Source organism: Mercurialis annua, linkage group LG4, assembly GCF_937616625.2.
Source record: "Mercurialis annua linkage group LG4, ddMerAnnu1.2, whole genome shotgun sequence".
Taxonomy (NCBI): domain Eukaryota; kingdom Viridiplantae; phylum Streptophyta; class Magnoliopsida; order Malpighiales; family Euphorbiaceae; genus Mercurialis; species Mercurialis annua.
The window spans coordinates 40619229-40634220 of NC_065573.1; the positions used below are offsets into that span (position 1 = coordinate 40619229).

Consider the following 14992-nt stretch of genomic DNA (forward strand, 5'->3'; position numbering starts at 1 on the left):
GATTAAAAATATTAAAATTTGAGCAAGAAGTTCTAGAAAAATTGTGCATGGAAATAGCTTTCATGAAGTAGGCAATTATTTATTGTTTAGTAAATTTAAGTTTATTATCATTAAATATTTAGCCATATAATACAATTATCATGTCAGGTCATTGCTCGTGTTATTTTTTCAATATTTTGAATATAACTGGGAATTGCTTCTTCTTTTCCTTTAAAGCAATTCATAATTTATAAATTTTTGATTCTAAAATTAGGTTTAATTTAAAGTTAATTCTAGAAAAAACAGCATAGAGTCAACATTGCCAACTTATAAGAGTATCTAGCACAGTAAAATTCATGAAAGGGGCTTGTTTTAACATGATAAAAAATCACTTTCAGAATTAGCATAAATAAACGGATATTTTTGATTTCATGCATAATGAAGATTATTTTATTAGTATTAGTAAGCGATACTCTTTATTTCCTCCATTATTGTGCTCAGTGGCGAATCCAGAAATATTTTATAAGGTAGGCAAAATTGTATCGAAATTTTGTTAGATAAAGAAAATAGACAAAATAGAAATTTTAAGTGGTTAATGATATAAATTTTAAGACGGAAACACTACAGTATTAATTTATATATCCATATTTTTAAAAAGTTTAAAATAATAAGATGGTCAACTGTTCACTATAAAATATTTACAAGTCTGCCCTGATTATGCTTATGATTATAATAAGTTATAATTTTTTGGTGAGTAATTAAGGACCTAGTGAAAATGAAAGGTGCATAAATCATGCTTAATTTGAGCCAAAAGTTGTTAAAAGACAAACCATATGTCTAGCTTACGTGACATTGAAATCAAATCAACAAGAGCCGATGCTCTCCATAATTAAGAGAGTTATTCATCAAAAATAAAAATAAAAGTTCAACATGTTCCCTAAACTTGTAAATACGAATTTATCTAATTCAATTTATATATTTTTAAATAACTAACTCTAATTTTTTTTTGAATCAAATAATTCTATTATTTATATTCTTCATTTAAAAAATAAATTTAAAATAATTATATCGTAACAATTAGAAAAGTATCTAATTATTTTGAGAAAATTATTTAGAAGTCCTTAAGTTATACCATAATTAACAGTTTAGTACTCCTTGTTTCAAAAGTCTACTTAATAGTCTCTCAATTTTAATTTCGTTAACTGAGAGATCCTTCTGTTAATTTGAGGGACCAAATTGTTTAACGGATTGAAACTCAGATACTAAATCGTTTAAAAGCGATGGACCAAATCATTTAATAAAATTAAAAGTGAGGGACCAAATCGTTCACAAAATTAAAGGTGGGATACCAAATCGTTTGAAAGCAAGTGTCGAAATTAACGGAGGGACCTAATAGTTAACATAATTAAAACTGAGTTAAGTAGAGTTTTGAAATAAGGAGTGCTAAACTGTTAATTATGGTATATCTCATGGAACTTAGCATAATTTGCTCATTATTTTTTTACATCCCTCCCCTCCGATTTATATTTGTAGCATTTTAAAAACACAATTATGGGATTATTTAACTTAAAAATAAAGAGTGTTGTGGTTAATTGCTCAAAAAAATATAAATTGAATTAGATGACCCCGTATTACAAGTTTAGTGGGCGTTTTGATCTTTTTTTCTAAAAAAGAGAGAGTTAAAAAAAGGATTAAACCAGCGCAAATATACCCTATTTAATAATCACGTCAACATGAATGTGATACAAAAATTAAATGGATTATATATATATAATTCATATAACCTATTTAATCTAACTGGTCGATTATGATTCATAACAACACAATTCATTTAATCCGTGCATTTTAAATTGATTGAGTTTAGATCATGTTGATATAGCATATTTTACTATTTATTTAAATGGCTCGGCTATATCGTATAATTTTTTTTAGTTAAATGGACCGCGTATGAGTAACACATAATATATTTAGCATTTTAATTGAAAACGGATTCAATCAGGTTAAAACGGCACAAAATAACACCATATAATATGTTAAACTATGTCATAAATGACTTCATATGTCAATTCAAACAAAATATATTTTAAACTGTACTAAAGAGACGAAAACAAGATTTGGTTAAACAGTGCATGAGCTCTATCCCAAAATAAAAAAAATAAAAATTTATCTTTAAAAATACAATAATAAATAATTTATATAAAAAATGCTAGATGTCAAATTATTAATAATTATATTTTACGGTGTATATTTTTTGTGATATTATATTTAATTTTTTAGAGTTAATTATTATTACATCTATGAGTTTAAGTCTGAAATATTGTTTTTTTCCTAAAAGAAATTCAAATGTGAAGGGAAAAATAATATTTTTTAAAACGCATGGGATAAATAATATTTCGGACAAAAATTCATAGAGATAATTATAATTATTTTTTTAAACTAAATTGTGCCCTACCTAGAATTTTAATTTGGCTTAGTTACTGGTACCCAATGACAGAGCCAAGGTAGGGCAAAAATTTTAAATTAAAAATAATCTTAAAAAAATTAGAAAAATAATAAATTATATAAAAATGTTTTACTTTAAATTTTTAATTATTATAATTTTTTCGTATATATTTTTTGAGCAAATTACTCTAAAACCTTCCACATATGTCATAATTTACATTGTCTCCTCTTATTTGAAAATCAAACGATTTGTTTTCTCGCTTTTGTTTTTGTCAATGATTTAATCCTTCGCCCATTTTTAGTTAGTCAACCAAGTTAAAGGACTAAATCAAAAAATTAATTTATTTAAAAAAAATGATGTGGTCCTGCATTTTTATTTTTGTCTAATATTTCGTCTCTCAAATTTAAAATTAATTTATCCGTAAATTTTTTTTACTTCATTGACTAACACCAAAAATAGAGAGACTAAATAATTGACAAAATTAAAAGTGAGGGAACAAATTGTTTGATTTTAAAGTAAAATAATTGACAAAATTAAAAGTGGGGGAACAAATTGTTTGACACTCTTAATTATAATGATATTTTTTTTTTGAAAGATTAATTAAAATGATATTTATTGCAGTAAAACTACATATCATCAAAAGAGATCATGCAATAAACACGTAACACGTGTTCTTTTAAGAAACCAACGGTAAAGATAATGAGCTCATATATAAATACTATGCACAATAAAACACAACATAAAAACCCGTCCTCTTCACGTAGCCTCTCCCTCTCAAAGTCTCTCTTCTTCCTCGTATGTTCAAACTTCAAACAATCCAGACAAAGTAAAATTAAAAAGTAAAAATAAAATAAAAAAATGAGCGGAGCTCAAGCATTAAAGAGGATCCCTCTCATCAAATTTCCTCAAAGACACCTCAAATCATCTCCTGGTCTGTTTAATTTTTCTTAATTCGTTTTAAATAACATGATGCATGTGCTTTTGTTTTCTTTTATCTGAGATGATTGAATCTTTTATTTCTATGTGTATATAATGTGTAATTTGCTTGTTCGATTAATAATGGATGATATGCGGGTTTTAGATATATGATTAGCCTATGTTTTTGTATGACAGTGTGATGATTATTGATTATGTTAGTTGAATTAATTGCATTATTGGTATGATCATTTTACTTATTTTCTTTTGGCTTAACTATAGTTCTGTATGTTGTTTTGGATGCAAAAGAGACCTGTCAAGGTCTAAAATAAATAGTTATAGCATAAGAGACATAAAAAAAATCATGTTGAATCCATAGTTAAGGAGGGTTGTCGGAGTAAATCGGCTGTGAAAGCTGGTTGTTGAACAGACATTATGTCATTCACCAACATGGCACCTGGTTATATCTTACCTCTAAAAAGTTCTGAATTTCTTTTATGCTAAAGGCACCACCAAGTAAAGCCAAACACAGTCCCCCGTTATACTCTAATTTTATCTATGAAGAGAGAGGTTCCATGTATCGCAGTATTTTATGCATGCAATAAATATCAAGTGCAACTCACTTGGAATTAGTGTGTGGTCTTGCCGCATATTTGAGTTATCATGCAGTCTTTGAGTGGGTGAATAACATCGCCATGCTCAAGGCCACAGTGCCGACAAGCTGTGTCCAAAACCAAATGTCTCCTTTGACGAACAGCATTGGTAAGAAGTCTGTTTCTGGACATTAACTAAAGAAACATTCGGAGCCAAAATGGCCCTTTCCACTCCACAGCCGACTCTGATTTTTTACTGTCTTTGTCCACATCCCATTTCGGAGACTTATTGTTCTGTGAAGATGCTTGCTTTATTTCCTTTTTAATTTGAAAAAACTGATTTAATTGAATACTAATGTTATGTTGTTTTCGTATATAACCATTGCATCTTTATTTCTTTTATAATTGGACGTGTATAGTTTATGAACTTTGAGTCTTTCTACTATAAAAGTAATAGGAATATTGCTTCTAATTCTGATGTTTTTAATATGCCTTGTCGACATTGAAGGTTCTGCATCCAAGTCTCAAGAGACTTCTTCTGCAACTGGTGGAAATGTTGACCTGCAGTTCCTTTTAAGCTCAAAAGCTTCAACGACTGCAACGACTGTTGGAGGGAAAGCTTCTCTTCAACCTAAACGGACACCCGTATCCAATGAGGAAATCGAGTCAATCCTGGTAACTACACATTTCTGTCTTCCTAGATTACTGCCAGATCTACATTCAATATCTTTATGCTGATCATTGTTATTCAATAGGATTATTGATTACTCCGTAATGAAGCAGTATGGTATGGTCAAGCTATATGATGGTTGTTTTTCTATTTCTTTAGTCTGTTTTGGCTCAATGAAGTTAGAATATTGGTTGTTGTGTGTCTAAAAGAAGTGCTATATCTCCTGTCTCTAACTTTTGGAGCATTTAATCATTGGCGATGTCTGATGTCGGAGAATTAGACATGATAATAAGATTAGATTTAATGATTCTAGATCATTTCGTAAGTTGTTATTTCAGTTTTTCAAGAATCTATGTCTTTCTTTGTGTCTGTTATCAGCTGCAGACTCTGCCAGTCTGCTAAGAACCCAAGATATATCGGTAAGTGCTAATTCGTTTCTTTGCTTGTACTTTCACAGTTGGGTGGCTGCATCTGATGTTCTCATGGAGCTTGATTGAGGCAGTTGCGACATTTTTTTTAATTAATGACTTTTTGAAACTTTTGAAATTTGCTGATACTTTTTGCTTGTGAGAAGCCTATGAAGGCATTAATCATTGATTAAATTCCCAATGTTAGACAACTAAAGATGATTCAGTGTTGACTTTCTTGATTCTTGATGTTGTATGATCTTTACAAACAGAAATTTATTACTTTCTAAGCTGAAACTTTAGGTACAAGCACAAGCCATAAGAACAATATTTAAACATAACACAAAAAAGGTAGGTCATTTTGTTTCCTGTCCAATCAGCTCTTCGAGTATAGCTGACTTGGCATTCTTTCCCGGAGGACCCTTTTCCCTGCGTTGAAGCTCTTCAAGTCGGAAAGTTATTAACCGATCCCATATTCCTCCTTCAAAAAGCACTGCTGCTTTTCCATCGGTTATTCTCTGAACTATGCCACATAACATATAATATGGATTATTCGGATTACTCACAATAGCAATCATGCCTGGCATAAGCAAAGGCAACTCTGGTGCTTTCGGCTTCTTTGAGGTAGTAATCTCCAGTAAGTTTTCTGAAGCACTAGTTGACTGTTTTTTTGGTGGTGGGTTTTCCTCAACGAACTTTTTTAATCCCTTCTCGCCACCAGGAAATCCTCCGGTTAACCCCATCAGCTCTTTTTCAAAAGCATTTTCAGGTACAGTTGATGTATCCTCCTCCGCAGCCGAATTTTCATCTTGATTCACAGAAGGTAATGCTTCAATATCTCTTTTTAGTTCTAGTTGTATACCTTGTTCTCCGTTGCAGAGTCCTCTTCCTCCTAGGATCTCGAATAAGTCGAATTTTGCACATGGTACTAGCTTAAGCCTCGGCTCTTTACGAGTCGAAGAAAGTGATGGTTTTAGATGACGATTGAAGAGGTTGTTTTGGCCAAGAAAGTTGGATTTGAGTAGAGTTCCTTGAAGAGCCATGGCTATTGAAAAGCCAGAGTTATGAGAAAGTGGTGAAAAAGCATCAATTATCTATTGATGCTAGCCACAAATTGGATTGGTGCTATCTTTTACTTATTGGTTGATGCATATTACATTTTCATCACTAATTTTGACTACTGGTGTCGTGTGGTCCATTAATTGGTGGTTCAACTATTTGGACCAACACCCTGAAAATTAACCAATCAGAAGTTGCACTGTGGTAAGTAAGGCAACTTTTTATCCAACAAAAAAAAGAGTAAGGCAGCTAAACGACGCCGCTTTCATTAATGATAAACGGACTGCTTGACGATAACGGATGTGAAGGATTTTTATTATTGAATTTTTGCTCTTGTAATCCAAATTTGTTTCTATTAAATGTATTCCTCTCATATGAAACAATCCATTTCCAAAAACTATCAATGTGTTTATGCTGACAATTAGAAAACAAACACTTAGATGTTATATCATTTTTTTTTGACAAATTGTTATCGAAATTTTATCCATCACCTTGTTAGTAGATAAAATCAAATGAATTTACTTAAATTAGTAAGTTTTATCTTTATAAAAGGAAATTTATTGTTACTATATGGTAAAACTCAATTGATAAACTGATTTTCTTTATGAATAATGCCATGGATTTAAGTTTTCATTTAATTTTAAAAATAAATTTTACTACTATTTTAATCCTTGTAATAGATTCTACTGATTGGAGGACATAATTTATTTTTAAAATTTTACAAATATTTCAACTAAATGGTTGACTGAAAACAAAAGAATTTCAACAAAATTAAATTCCCTTATCCAGAAACCAAAAGAAATTAAAAAAATAAAAGGTGAGTTAGAGATATGAGATATGATGATGAGTAATCATATCTAATGGGGTCGACAAATTATAGGTTAGAGGGTAAATTAGTACTTTTGGCAATAATCAATTGTTTGAAATTTGAACCACAGCTAACTGTTTAACCACGCCTAACTGTCATATCATATGTACATATTATGCTATGCAAAGTGTTTGATGAAGGTCAACTAACTTTCCGCCCAGCTTCAAATTACTTGTCGCGAGCTTAACTAGTTTAAGGGGAAAAAGAGTTTTTTTTTTCTTTCTAGTTATACAAATTTGAGCACGGTACGTAATTAACCCGTTTATAGTATTTCCTATTACATTCTCTTATTAATCTCCTGTTATGTTTTTTTGTATGTCAGCTGCAAGTTATGTATGTTTAATGATTTAATTTGATTTTAGTTCATGTTTTTTTGTTCTTCTTTCTGATCTTGATTATGTGCAAGCTACAACACACAGGCTACCTATAGCTTTACTTTTGTTTCGAGTTGCTGTGTACATGACATAAATTGAGAATTTTGTTACTTTATTGGTGATTTGAATTATGGTTGATCTAATTTTAATTGAGCTTTTGTTAGGTTTAATGGAGAGCAAGAACTGTGGGGTTAGCTTAATAGCTTTGGTGGGTAGTCTTTTCTGCTTTTAAATTATACTTCTTCATGTTAATTAGCTTTCATATTATGGAGATCTCACTGATTACTAATCATGAAGAGCAATGTATTGTGATATCTAAGTGTAGTACGAACAATCAATCCATTGGATTTGTCATAAATTGAGGAAAGACCTAAGCTTTTTGTCCTAACCGTTTGTTATCCATTCCAAGTTCGATTTCAGTCACTTTGGCTCTTGATATAATTTCCAGCCTTCACATAAATTGGGACCCCTCATGAAAATGTTTAGCTTTTCGCAGTATCCAAGTTTTCATGCTTGCGATAGTAATTATACTTAGGAATGAATTTTTTTGCATTAGTTAATTGTGATATAAATGAATCTACTTTCTTTTGAAACCCCTCTCGGGAATGTGTTGGAAACTTGGGGGTTTCGGAAACGAAACTTCATTTTATAAAAGAACCTTAAAATAACATCGTTTCTCTGTGTCCGTGTGTAATTGTCTTGTTTCTCATATCCGTGTCTGTGCTGCAACGGTGCCAAGTTTACTAGCTCGAAATGTAATTGCTTTTAAATATCTAAGAAGAAAATCTTAAATCATTCTATAGTGGAATTATACTTGCTGATAATTGTAGTAAACTATCTGGACTTAAAGTTTTCTTATGTTATTCTCTGGTTCATGATGCTTATTGTGCTTTTTTTTTTCCCTGATCAATGGTTTGCCGCGCTTCTTATATAGCTTCATGGATGACGGTCTTGGTGCGAAAATAAAAATTGTCCCAGATTACTTTCAAGTTTCAGCTTCTAGTGAAGACACTCCTCAAAGGAGTACTTCATCTGATCAAGTTTCAACTAGTGAAGACACTCCTATAAGGAGTGCTTTATCTAATCTGCAGCCCAGAATTGATAATCAGTCGTGGTAATTACTTCTTCCTCCGGAAAGAAAATGTAAAATAGAATGCATGAAAACTTTTAGTTGATTTTAATTCTTTCTCTTGATTTAGAATAGGTCCCGTAGCCCTTCGTGGACCGGAAGAAAATTGAAAAGGGCTGCATTAATGTTGAATTTCTTTAGTCTACGGAGTTTGCCATGGAGTTCTGGAAGTGGTTCGGAAAAGGTCAGTCAAACATCTTTTTTTATTTCATTCCTGGCTTTGTTTGTACGTTTTTATTATTTCCTGAAACATGTTTTATTTGCAGATCGAGTTGACTAGGGCTGAGTTAGAATCCCTTAGATCTGAAACTCGATACTAAATCGCTTAAAAACGAGGGACCAATCGTTTAATAAAATTAAAAGTGAGGAACCAAATCGTTCACAAAATTAAAGGTAGGGTACCAAATTGTTTGAAAGTAAGTGTCGAAATTAACGGAGAAACATAATAGTTAACAGAATTAAAATTGAGTTAAGTAGACTTTTGAAATAAGGAATATTAAACTGTTAATTATGGTATATCTCAGGAAACTTAGCATAATTTGCGCATTATTTTTTTACATCCCTCATCTCCGATTTATATTTTTAGTATTTTAAAAATATAATTATATAATTATTTAATTAAAAAATGAAGAGTTTTATGGTTAATGTTTAAAAAAGTATAAATTAAATAAATGATCCCATGTTACAAATTTGACCTTTTGTTCTAACAAATGAGAGTTAAAAAGGAGAAAACCAACGCAAATATACCCCATTTAATAATCACGCCAACATGAATGTGATATAAAAATTAAACGGATTATTCATATAACCTATTTAATCTAATTGGTCGATTATGATTCATAATAACACAATTCATTTAAATCCGTACATTTAAAATTGATTGAGTTTAGATCATGTTGATATAGCATATTTAACTATTTATTTAAATGGTTCGGCTATATCGTATAATTGTTTTAGTTAAATGGACCGCGTATGAGTAACACATAATATATTTAGCATTTTAATTGAAAACGGATTCAATCAGGTTAAAACGACACAAAATAATACCATATAATATGTTAAACTATTCATAAATGACTTCATATGTCAATTCAAACAAAATACATTTTAAACCGTACTAAAGAGACGAAGACAAAATAGGGTCAAACAATGCATGAGCTCTATTCCAAAATAAAAAAGATAAAAAAATATCTTTAAAAATGCAATAATAAATAAATTATATAAAAAAATGCTCTATGTCAAATTATTAATAATTATATTTTACAGTGTATATTTTTTATGATATTATATTTAATTTTTTTAGAGTTAATTATTATTACATCTATGAGTTTAAGACTGAAATATTGTTTTTCCCCTAAAAGAAACTCAAATGTCAAGGGAAAAATAATATTTTTAAAACGCATGGGATAAATAATATTTCGGACAAAAATTCATAGAGATAATAATAATTATTTTTTTAAACTAAATTGTGCTCTACCTAGAATTTTAATTTGGCTTAGTTACTGGTACCCAATGGCGGAGCCAAGGTAGGGCGAACATTTAAAATTAAAAATAACCTTAAAAAATTAGAAAAATAATAAATTATATAAAAATGTTTTACTTTAAATTTTTAATTATTATAATTTTTCGCGTATATTTTAGCAAATTACTCTAAAACCCTCCATATATGTCGTAATTCACATTGTCTCCTCTTATTTGAAAATCAAACGATTTGGTTTCTCGTTTTTATTTTTGTCAACGATTTAATGCTTTGCCCATTTTTAGATTTAGTCAACCAAGTTAAAGGACTAAATCAAAAAATTAATTTATTTTTAAAAAAATAATGTGGTCCTCCACTTTTATTTTTGTCTACTATTTCGTCTCTCAAGTTTGAAATTAATTTATCCATAAGTTTTTTAACTTCGTTGACTAACACCAAATTAGATGGAGAAACTAAATAATTGACAGAATCAAAAATGAGGGAACAAATTGTTTGATTTTTAGATAAGACGGATCAAAGTATGAATTATGATAAATATGAGGAGTTTAAAAATAATTTGTTTTTTTAATATATATTTTTATTTTTAATTAAATTGTGCCCTATTTAAAATAATGGTCTCACTTAATCACTGGTGGTACCACAAACAAATTGATTTATATATGAACAATAACTTAATATCATTTTGACACTCTTAATTATAATGATCTTTATTGCAGTTAAACTACATATCATCATATGGATAGATGTACAACTTGGATATTTAAGGTTCATTTTTAAAAATTGGACTTTAGTATATCTTTTTACCGGCACTCACGCTGACCTGGAAAATACGTGGCATACATATGGTAGCGACAAACAGTCCAATTTATAAGTTTTTATAAAAATCGAGCATAATACGAAGGTCAATATTGTAATTTGGCTTCATCAGACTGTTCTTTCTTTTCTTGTTCGGAGATAAAGATCGAGAGATTTACATATTATCTTAAAAAAAAATAGTTGCACCTTTAATCTAAATACAAAAAATTTATAAAAAAATACCTCATTTTTTTCATATTTATATTTTTATTTTCGGTATTAAAATAATTATGATTTTAATCCGTTATCATAAAAGTATCAGTGATATTATTATCTCGGTATCATAATTTTTTTTGTAAAAATTATTTTTTGTACGTTATCATACTATTATCATTAATTTTGTCAAACTAATATCATAGCTTATTTTTATAAAATTAATCATAATATACTTTATCATAACAATATCATAAAAATTAAGAGACATAAGGAAGTCAAATAAAAGTTGAAAAACCTGATGAAACAAAAAAATAAAAGTTTAAGAATCTTAATAGAAATCGAGGGATCCAATAAATCAAAACCGTATAGTTTATGGACTCCAAAATAGATTTAGCCTAGTATGTTATAACCATTAACCGGGAGGTCAAATCGTCAAAAGAGATCATGCAATAAACACGTAACACGTGTTCTTTTAAGAAGCCAACGGTAAAGATAATGAGCTCATATATAAATACTATGCACAATAAAACACAACATAAAAACCCGTCCTCTTCACGAAGCCTCTCCCTCTCAAAGTCTCTCTTCTTCCTCGTATGTTCAAACTTCAAACAATCCAGACAAAGTAAAATTAAAAAGTAAAAAAAAAAAAAAGAATGAGCGGAGCTCAAGCATTAAAGAGGATCCCTCTCATCAAATTTCCTCAAAGACACCTCAAATCATCTCCTGGTCTGTTTAATTTTTCTTAATTCGTTTTAAATAACATGATGCATGTGCTTTTGTTTTCTTTTATCTGAGATGATTGAATCTTTTATTTCTATGTGTATATAATGTGTAATTTGCTTGTTCGATTAATAATGGATGATATGCGGGTTTTAGATATATGATTAGCCTATGTTTTTGTATGACAGTGTGATGATTATTGATTATGTTAGTTGAATTAATTGCATTATTGGTATGATCATTTTACTTATTTTCTTTTGGCTTAACTATAGTTCTGTATGTTGTTTTGGATGCAAAAGAGACCTGTCAAGGTCTAAAATAAATAGTTATAGCATAAGAGACATAAAAAAAATCATGTTGAATCCATAGTTAAGGAGGGTTGTCGGAGTAAATCGGCTGTGAAAGCTGGTTGTTGAACAGACATTATGTCATTCACCAACATGGCACCTGGTTATATCTTACCTCTAAAAAGTTCTGAATTTCTTTTATGCTAAAGGCACCACCAAGTAAAGCCAAACACAGTCCCCCGTTATACTCTAATTTTATCTATGAAGAGAGAGGTTCCATGTATCGCAGTATTTTATGCATGCAATAAATATCAAGTGCAACTCACTTGGAATTAGTGTGTGGTCTTGCCGCATATTTGAGTTATCATGCAGTCTTTGAGTGGGTGAATAACATCGCCATGCTCAAGGCCACAGTGCCGACAAGCTGTGTCCAAAACCAAATGTCTCCTTTGACGAACAGCATTGGTAAGAAGTCTGTTTCTGGACATTAACTAAAGAAACATTCGGAGCCAAAATGGCCCTTTCCACTCCACAGCCGACTCTGATTTTTTACTGTCTTTGTCCACATCCCATTTCGGAGACTTATTGTTCTGTGAAGATGCTTGCTTTATTTCCTTTTTAATTTGAAAAAACTGATTTAATTGAATACTAATGTTATGTTGTTTTCGTATATAACCATTGCATCTTTATTTCTTTTATAATTGGACGTGTATAGTTTATGAACTTTGAGTCTTTCTACTATAAAAGTAATAGGAATATTGCTTCTAATTCTGATGTTTTTAATATGCCTTGTCGACATTGAAGGTTCTGCATCCAAGTCTCAAGAGACTTCTTCTGCAACTGGTGGAAATGTTGACCTGCAGTTCCTTTTAAGCTCAAAAGCTTCAACGACTGCAACGACTGTTGGAGGGAAAGCTTCTCTTCAACCTAAACGGACACCCGTATCCAATGAGGAAATCGAGTCAATCCTGGTAACTACACATTTCTGTCTTCCTAGATTACTGCCAGATCTACATTCAATATCTTTATGCTGATCATTGTTATTCAATAGGATTATTGATTACTCCGTAATGAAGCAGTATGGTATGGTCAAGCTATATGATGGTTGTTTTTCTATTTCTTTAGTCTGTTTTGGCTCAATGAAGTTAGAATATTGGTTGTTGTGTGTCTAAAAGAAGTGCTATATCTCCTGTCTCTAACTTTTGGAGCATTTAATCATTGGCGATGTCTGATGTCGGAGAATTAGACATGATAATAAGATTAGATTTAATGATTCTAGATCATTTCGTAAGTTGTTATTTCAGTTTTTCAAGAATCTATGTCTTTCTTTGTGTCTGTTATCAGCTGCAGACTCTGCCAGTCTGCTAAGAACCCAAGATATATCGGTAAGTGCTAATTCGTTTCTTTGCTTGTACTTTCACAGTTGGGTGGCTGCATCTGATGTTCTCATGGAGCTTGATTGAGGCAGTTGCGACATTTTTTTTAATTAATGACTTTTTGAAACTTTTGAAATTTGCTGATACTTTTTGCTTGTGAGAAGCCTATGAAGGCATTAATCATTGATTAAATTCCCAATGTTAGACAACTAAAGATGATTCAGTGTTGACTTTCTTGATTCTTGATGTTGTATGATCTTTACAAACAGAAATTTATTACTTTCTAAGCTGAAACTTTAGGTACAAGCACAAGCCATAAGAACAATATTTAAACATAACACAAAAAAGGTAGGTCATTTTGTTTCCTGTCCAATCAGCTCTTCGAGTATAGCTGACTTGGCATTCTTTCCCGGAGGACCCTTTTCCCTGCGTTGAAGCTCTTCAAGTCGGAAAGTTATTAACCGATCCCATATTCCTCCTTCAAAAAGCACTGCTGCTTTTCCATCGGTTATTCTCTGAACTATGCCACATAACATATAATATGGATTATTCGGATTACTCACAATAGCAATCATGCCTGGCATAAGCAAAGGCAACTCTGGTGCTTTCGGCTTCTTTGAGGTAGTAATCTCCAGTAAGTTTTCTGAAGCACTAGTTGACTGTTTTTTTGGTGGTGGGTTTTCCTCAACGAACTTTTTTAATCCCTTCTCGCCACCAGGAAATCCTCCGGTTAACCCCATCAGCTCTTTTTCAAAAGCATTTTCAGGTACAGTTGATGTATCCTCCTCCGCAGCCGAATTTTCATCTTGATTCACAGAAGGTAATGCTTCAATATCTCTTTTTAGTTCTAGTTGTATACCTTGTTCTCCGTTGCAGAGTCCTCTTCCTCCTAGGATCTCGAATAAGTCGAATTTTGCACATGGTACTAGCTTAAGCCTCGGCTCTTTACGAGTCGAAGAAAGTGATGGTTTTAGATGACGATTGAAGAGGTTGTTTTGGCCAAGAAAGTTGGATTTGAGTAGAGTTCCTTGAAGAGCCATGGCTATTGAAAAGCCAGAGTTATGAGAAAGTGGTGAAAAAGCATGCTAGCCACAAATTGGATTGGTGCTATCTTTTACTTATTGGTTGATGCATATTACATTTTCATCACTAATTTTGACTACTGGTGTCGTGTGGTCCATTAATTGGTGGTTCAACTATTTGGACCAACACCCTGAAAATTAACCAATCAGAAGTTGCACTGTGGTAAGTAAGGCAACTTTTTATCCAACAAAAAAAAGAGTAAGGCAGCTAAACGACGCCGCTTTCATTAATGATAAACGGACTGCTTGACGATAACGGATGTGAAGGATTTTTATAATTGAATTTTTGCTCTTGTAATCCAAATTTGTTTCTATTAAATGTATTCCTCTCATATGAAACAATCCATTTCCAAAAACTATCAATGTGTTTATGCTGACAATTAGAAAACAAACACTTAGATGTTATATCATTTTTTTTGACAAATTGTTATCGAAATTTTATCCATCCCCTTGTTACTATATAAAATCAAATGAATTTACTTAAATTAGTAAGTTATATCTTTATAGAAGGAAATTTATTGTTATATGGTAAAACTCAATTGATGAATAATGCCATGGATTTAAGTTTTCATTTAATTTTAAAAATAAATTTTACTATT

General features: G+C 30.9%; 4 protein-coding genes across 4 annotated transcripts; 2 read left to right on the forward strand and 2 right to left on the reverse strand.

Moving 5' to 3' along the window:
* The first annotated feature begins 3218 nt into the window (after positions 1 to 3218).
* LOC126678032 (uncharacterized) lies at positions 3219 to 5249 on the forward strand. The gene is made up of 3 exons (XM_050372891.2): positions 3219 to 3353; positions 4439 to 4605; positions 5058 to 5249. The coding sequence occupies exons 1-3, from the start codon at positions 3281 to 3283 to the stop codon at positions 5073 to 5075; spliced, it is 258 nt and encodes an 85-aa protein (XP_050228848.1). The 5' UTR covers positions 3219 to 3280; the 3' UTR covers positions 5076 to 5249.
* A 19-nt stretch (positions 5250 to 5268) lies between these two features.
* LOC126678030 (NAD(P)H-quinone oxidoreductase subunit S, chloroplastic-like) lies at positions 5269 to 6140 on the reverse strand. Its single transcript, XM_050372889.2, has one exon. It carries the CDS (start codon positions 6048 to 6050, stop codon positions 5364 to 5366), a length of 687 nt encoding a protein of 228 aa, XP_050228846.1. The 5' UTR covers positions 6051 to 6140; the 3' UTR covers positions 5269 to 5363.
* A 1069-nt stretch (positions 6141 to 7209) lies between these two features.
* LOC126678704 (uncharacterized) lies at positions 7210 to 8833 on the forward strand. Its single transcript, XM_056105472.1, has 4 exons — positions 7210 to 7267; positions 8243 to 8422; positions 8513 to 8621; positions 8704 to 8833. The coding sequence occupies exons 2-4, from the start codon at positions 8247 to 8249 to the stop codon at positions 8755 to 8757; spliced, it is 339 nt and encodes a 112-aa protein (XP_055961447.1). The 5' UTR covers positions 7210 to 7267; positions 8243 to 8246; the 3' UTR covers positions 8758 to 8833.
* A 4736-nt stretch (positions 8834 to 13569) lies between these two features.
* On the reverse strand, positions 13570 to 14402 carry LOC126678031 (NAD(P)H-quinone oxidoreductase subunit S, chloroplastic-like). Its single transcript, XM_050372890.2, has one exon. It carries the CDS (start codon positions 14349 to 14351, stop codon positions 13665 to 13667), a length of 687 nt encoding a protein of 228 aa, XP_050228847.1. The 5' UTR covers positions 14352 to 14402; the 3' UTR covers positions 13570 to 13664.
* Between the last annotated feature and the right edge of the window lie 590 nt (positions 14403 to 14992).

Excerpts from the sequence above, each read along its gene's own strand:
- LOC126678032 (XM_050372891.2), top strand. The coding sequence starts at position 3,281 with ATGAGCGGAGCTCAAGCATTAAAGAGGATCCCTCTCATCAAATTTCCT. Across the intron at positions 3,354-4,438 it reads ACACCTCAAATCATCTCCTG|GTTCTGCATCCAAGTCTCAA; the intron begins GTCTGTTTAATT and ends TCGACATTGAAG.
- LOC126678030 (XM_050372889.2), bottom strand. The coding sequence starts at position 6,050 with ATGGCTCTTCAAGGAACTCTACTCAAATCCAACTTTCTTGGCCAAAAC.
- LOC126678704 (XM_056105472.1), top strand. The coding sequence starts at position 8,247 with ATGGATGACGGTCTTGGTGCGAAAATAAAAATTGTCCCAGATTACTTT. Across the intron at positions 8,423-8,512 it reads AGAATTGATAATCAGTCGTG|GTCCCGTAGCCCTTCGTGGA; the intron begins GTAATTACTTCT and ends GATTTAGAATAG. Across the intron at positions 8,622-8,703 it reads CTGGAAGTGGTTCGGAAAAG|ATCGAGTTGACTAGGGCTGA; the intron begins GTCAGTCAAACA and ends TTTTATTTGCAG.
- LOC126678031 (XM_050372890.2), bottom strand. The coding sequence starts at position 14,351 with ATGGCTCTTCAAGGAACTCTACTCAAATCCAACTTTCTTGGCCAAAAC.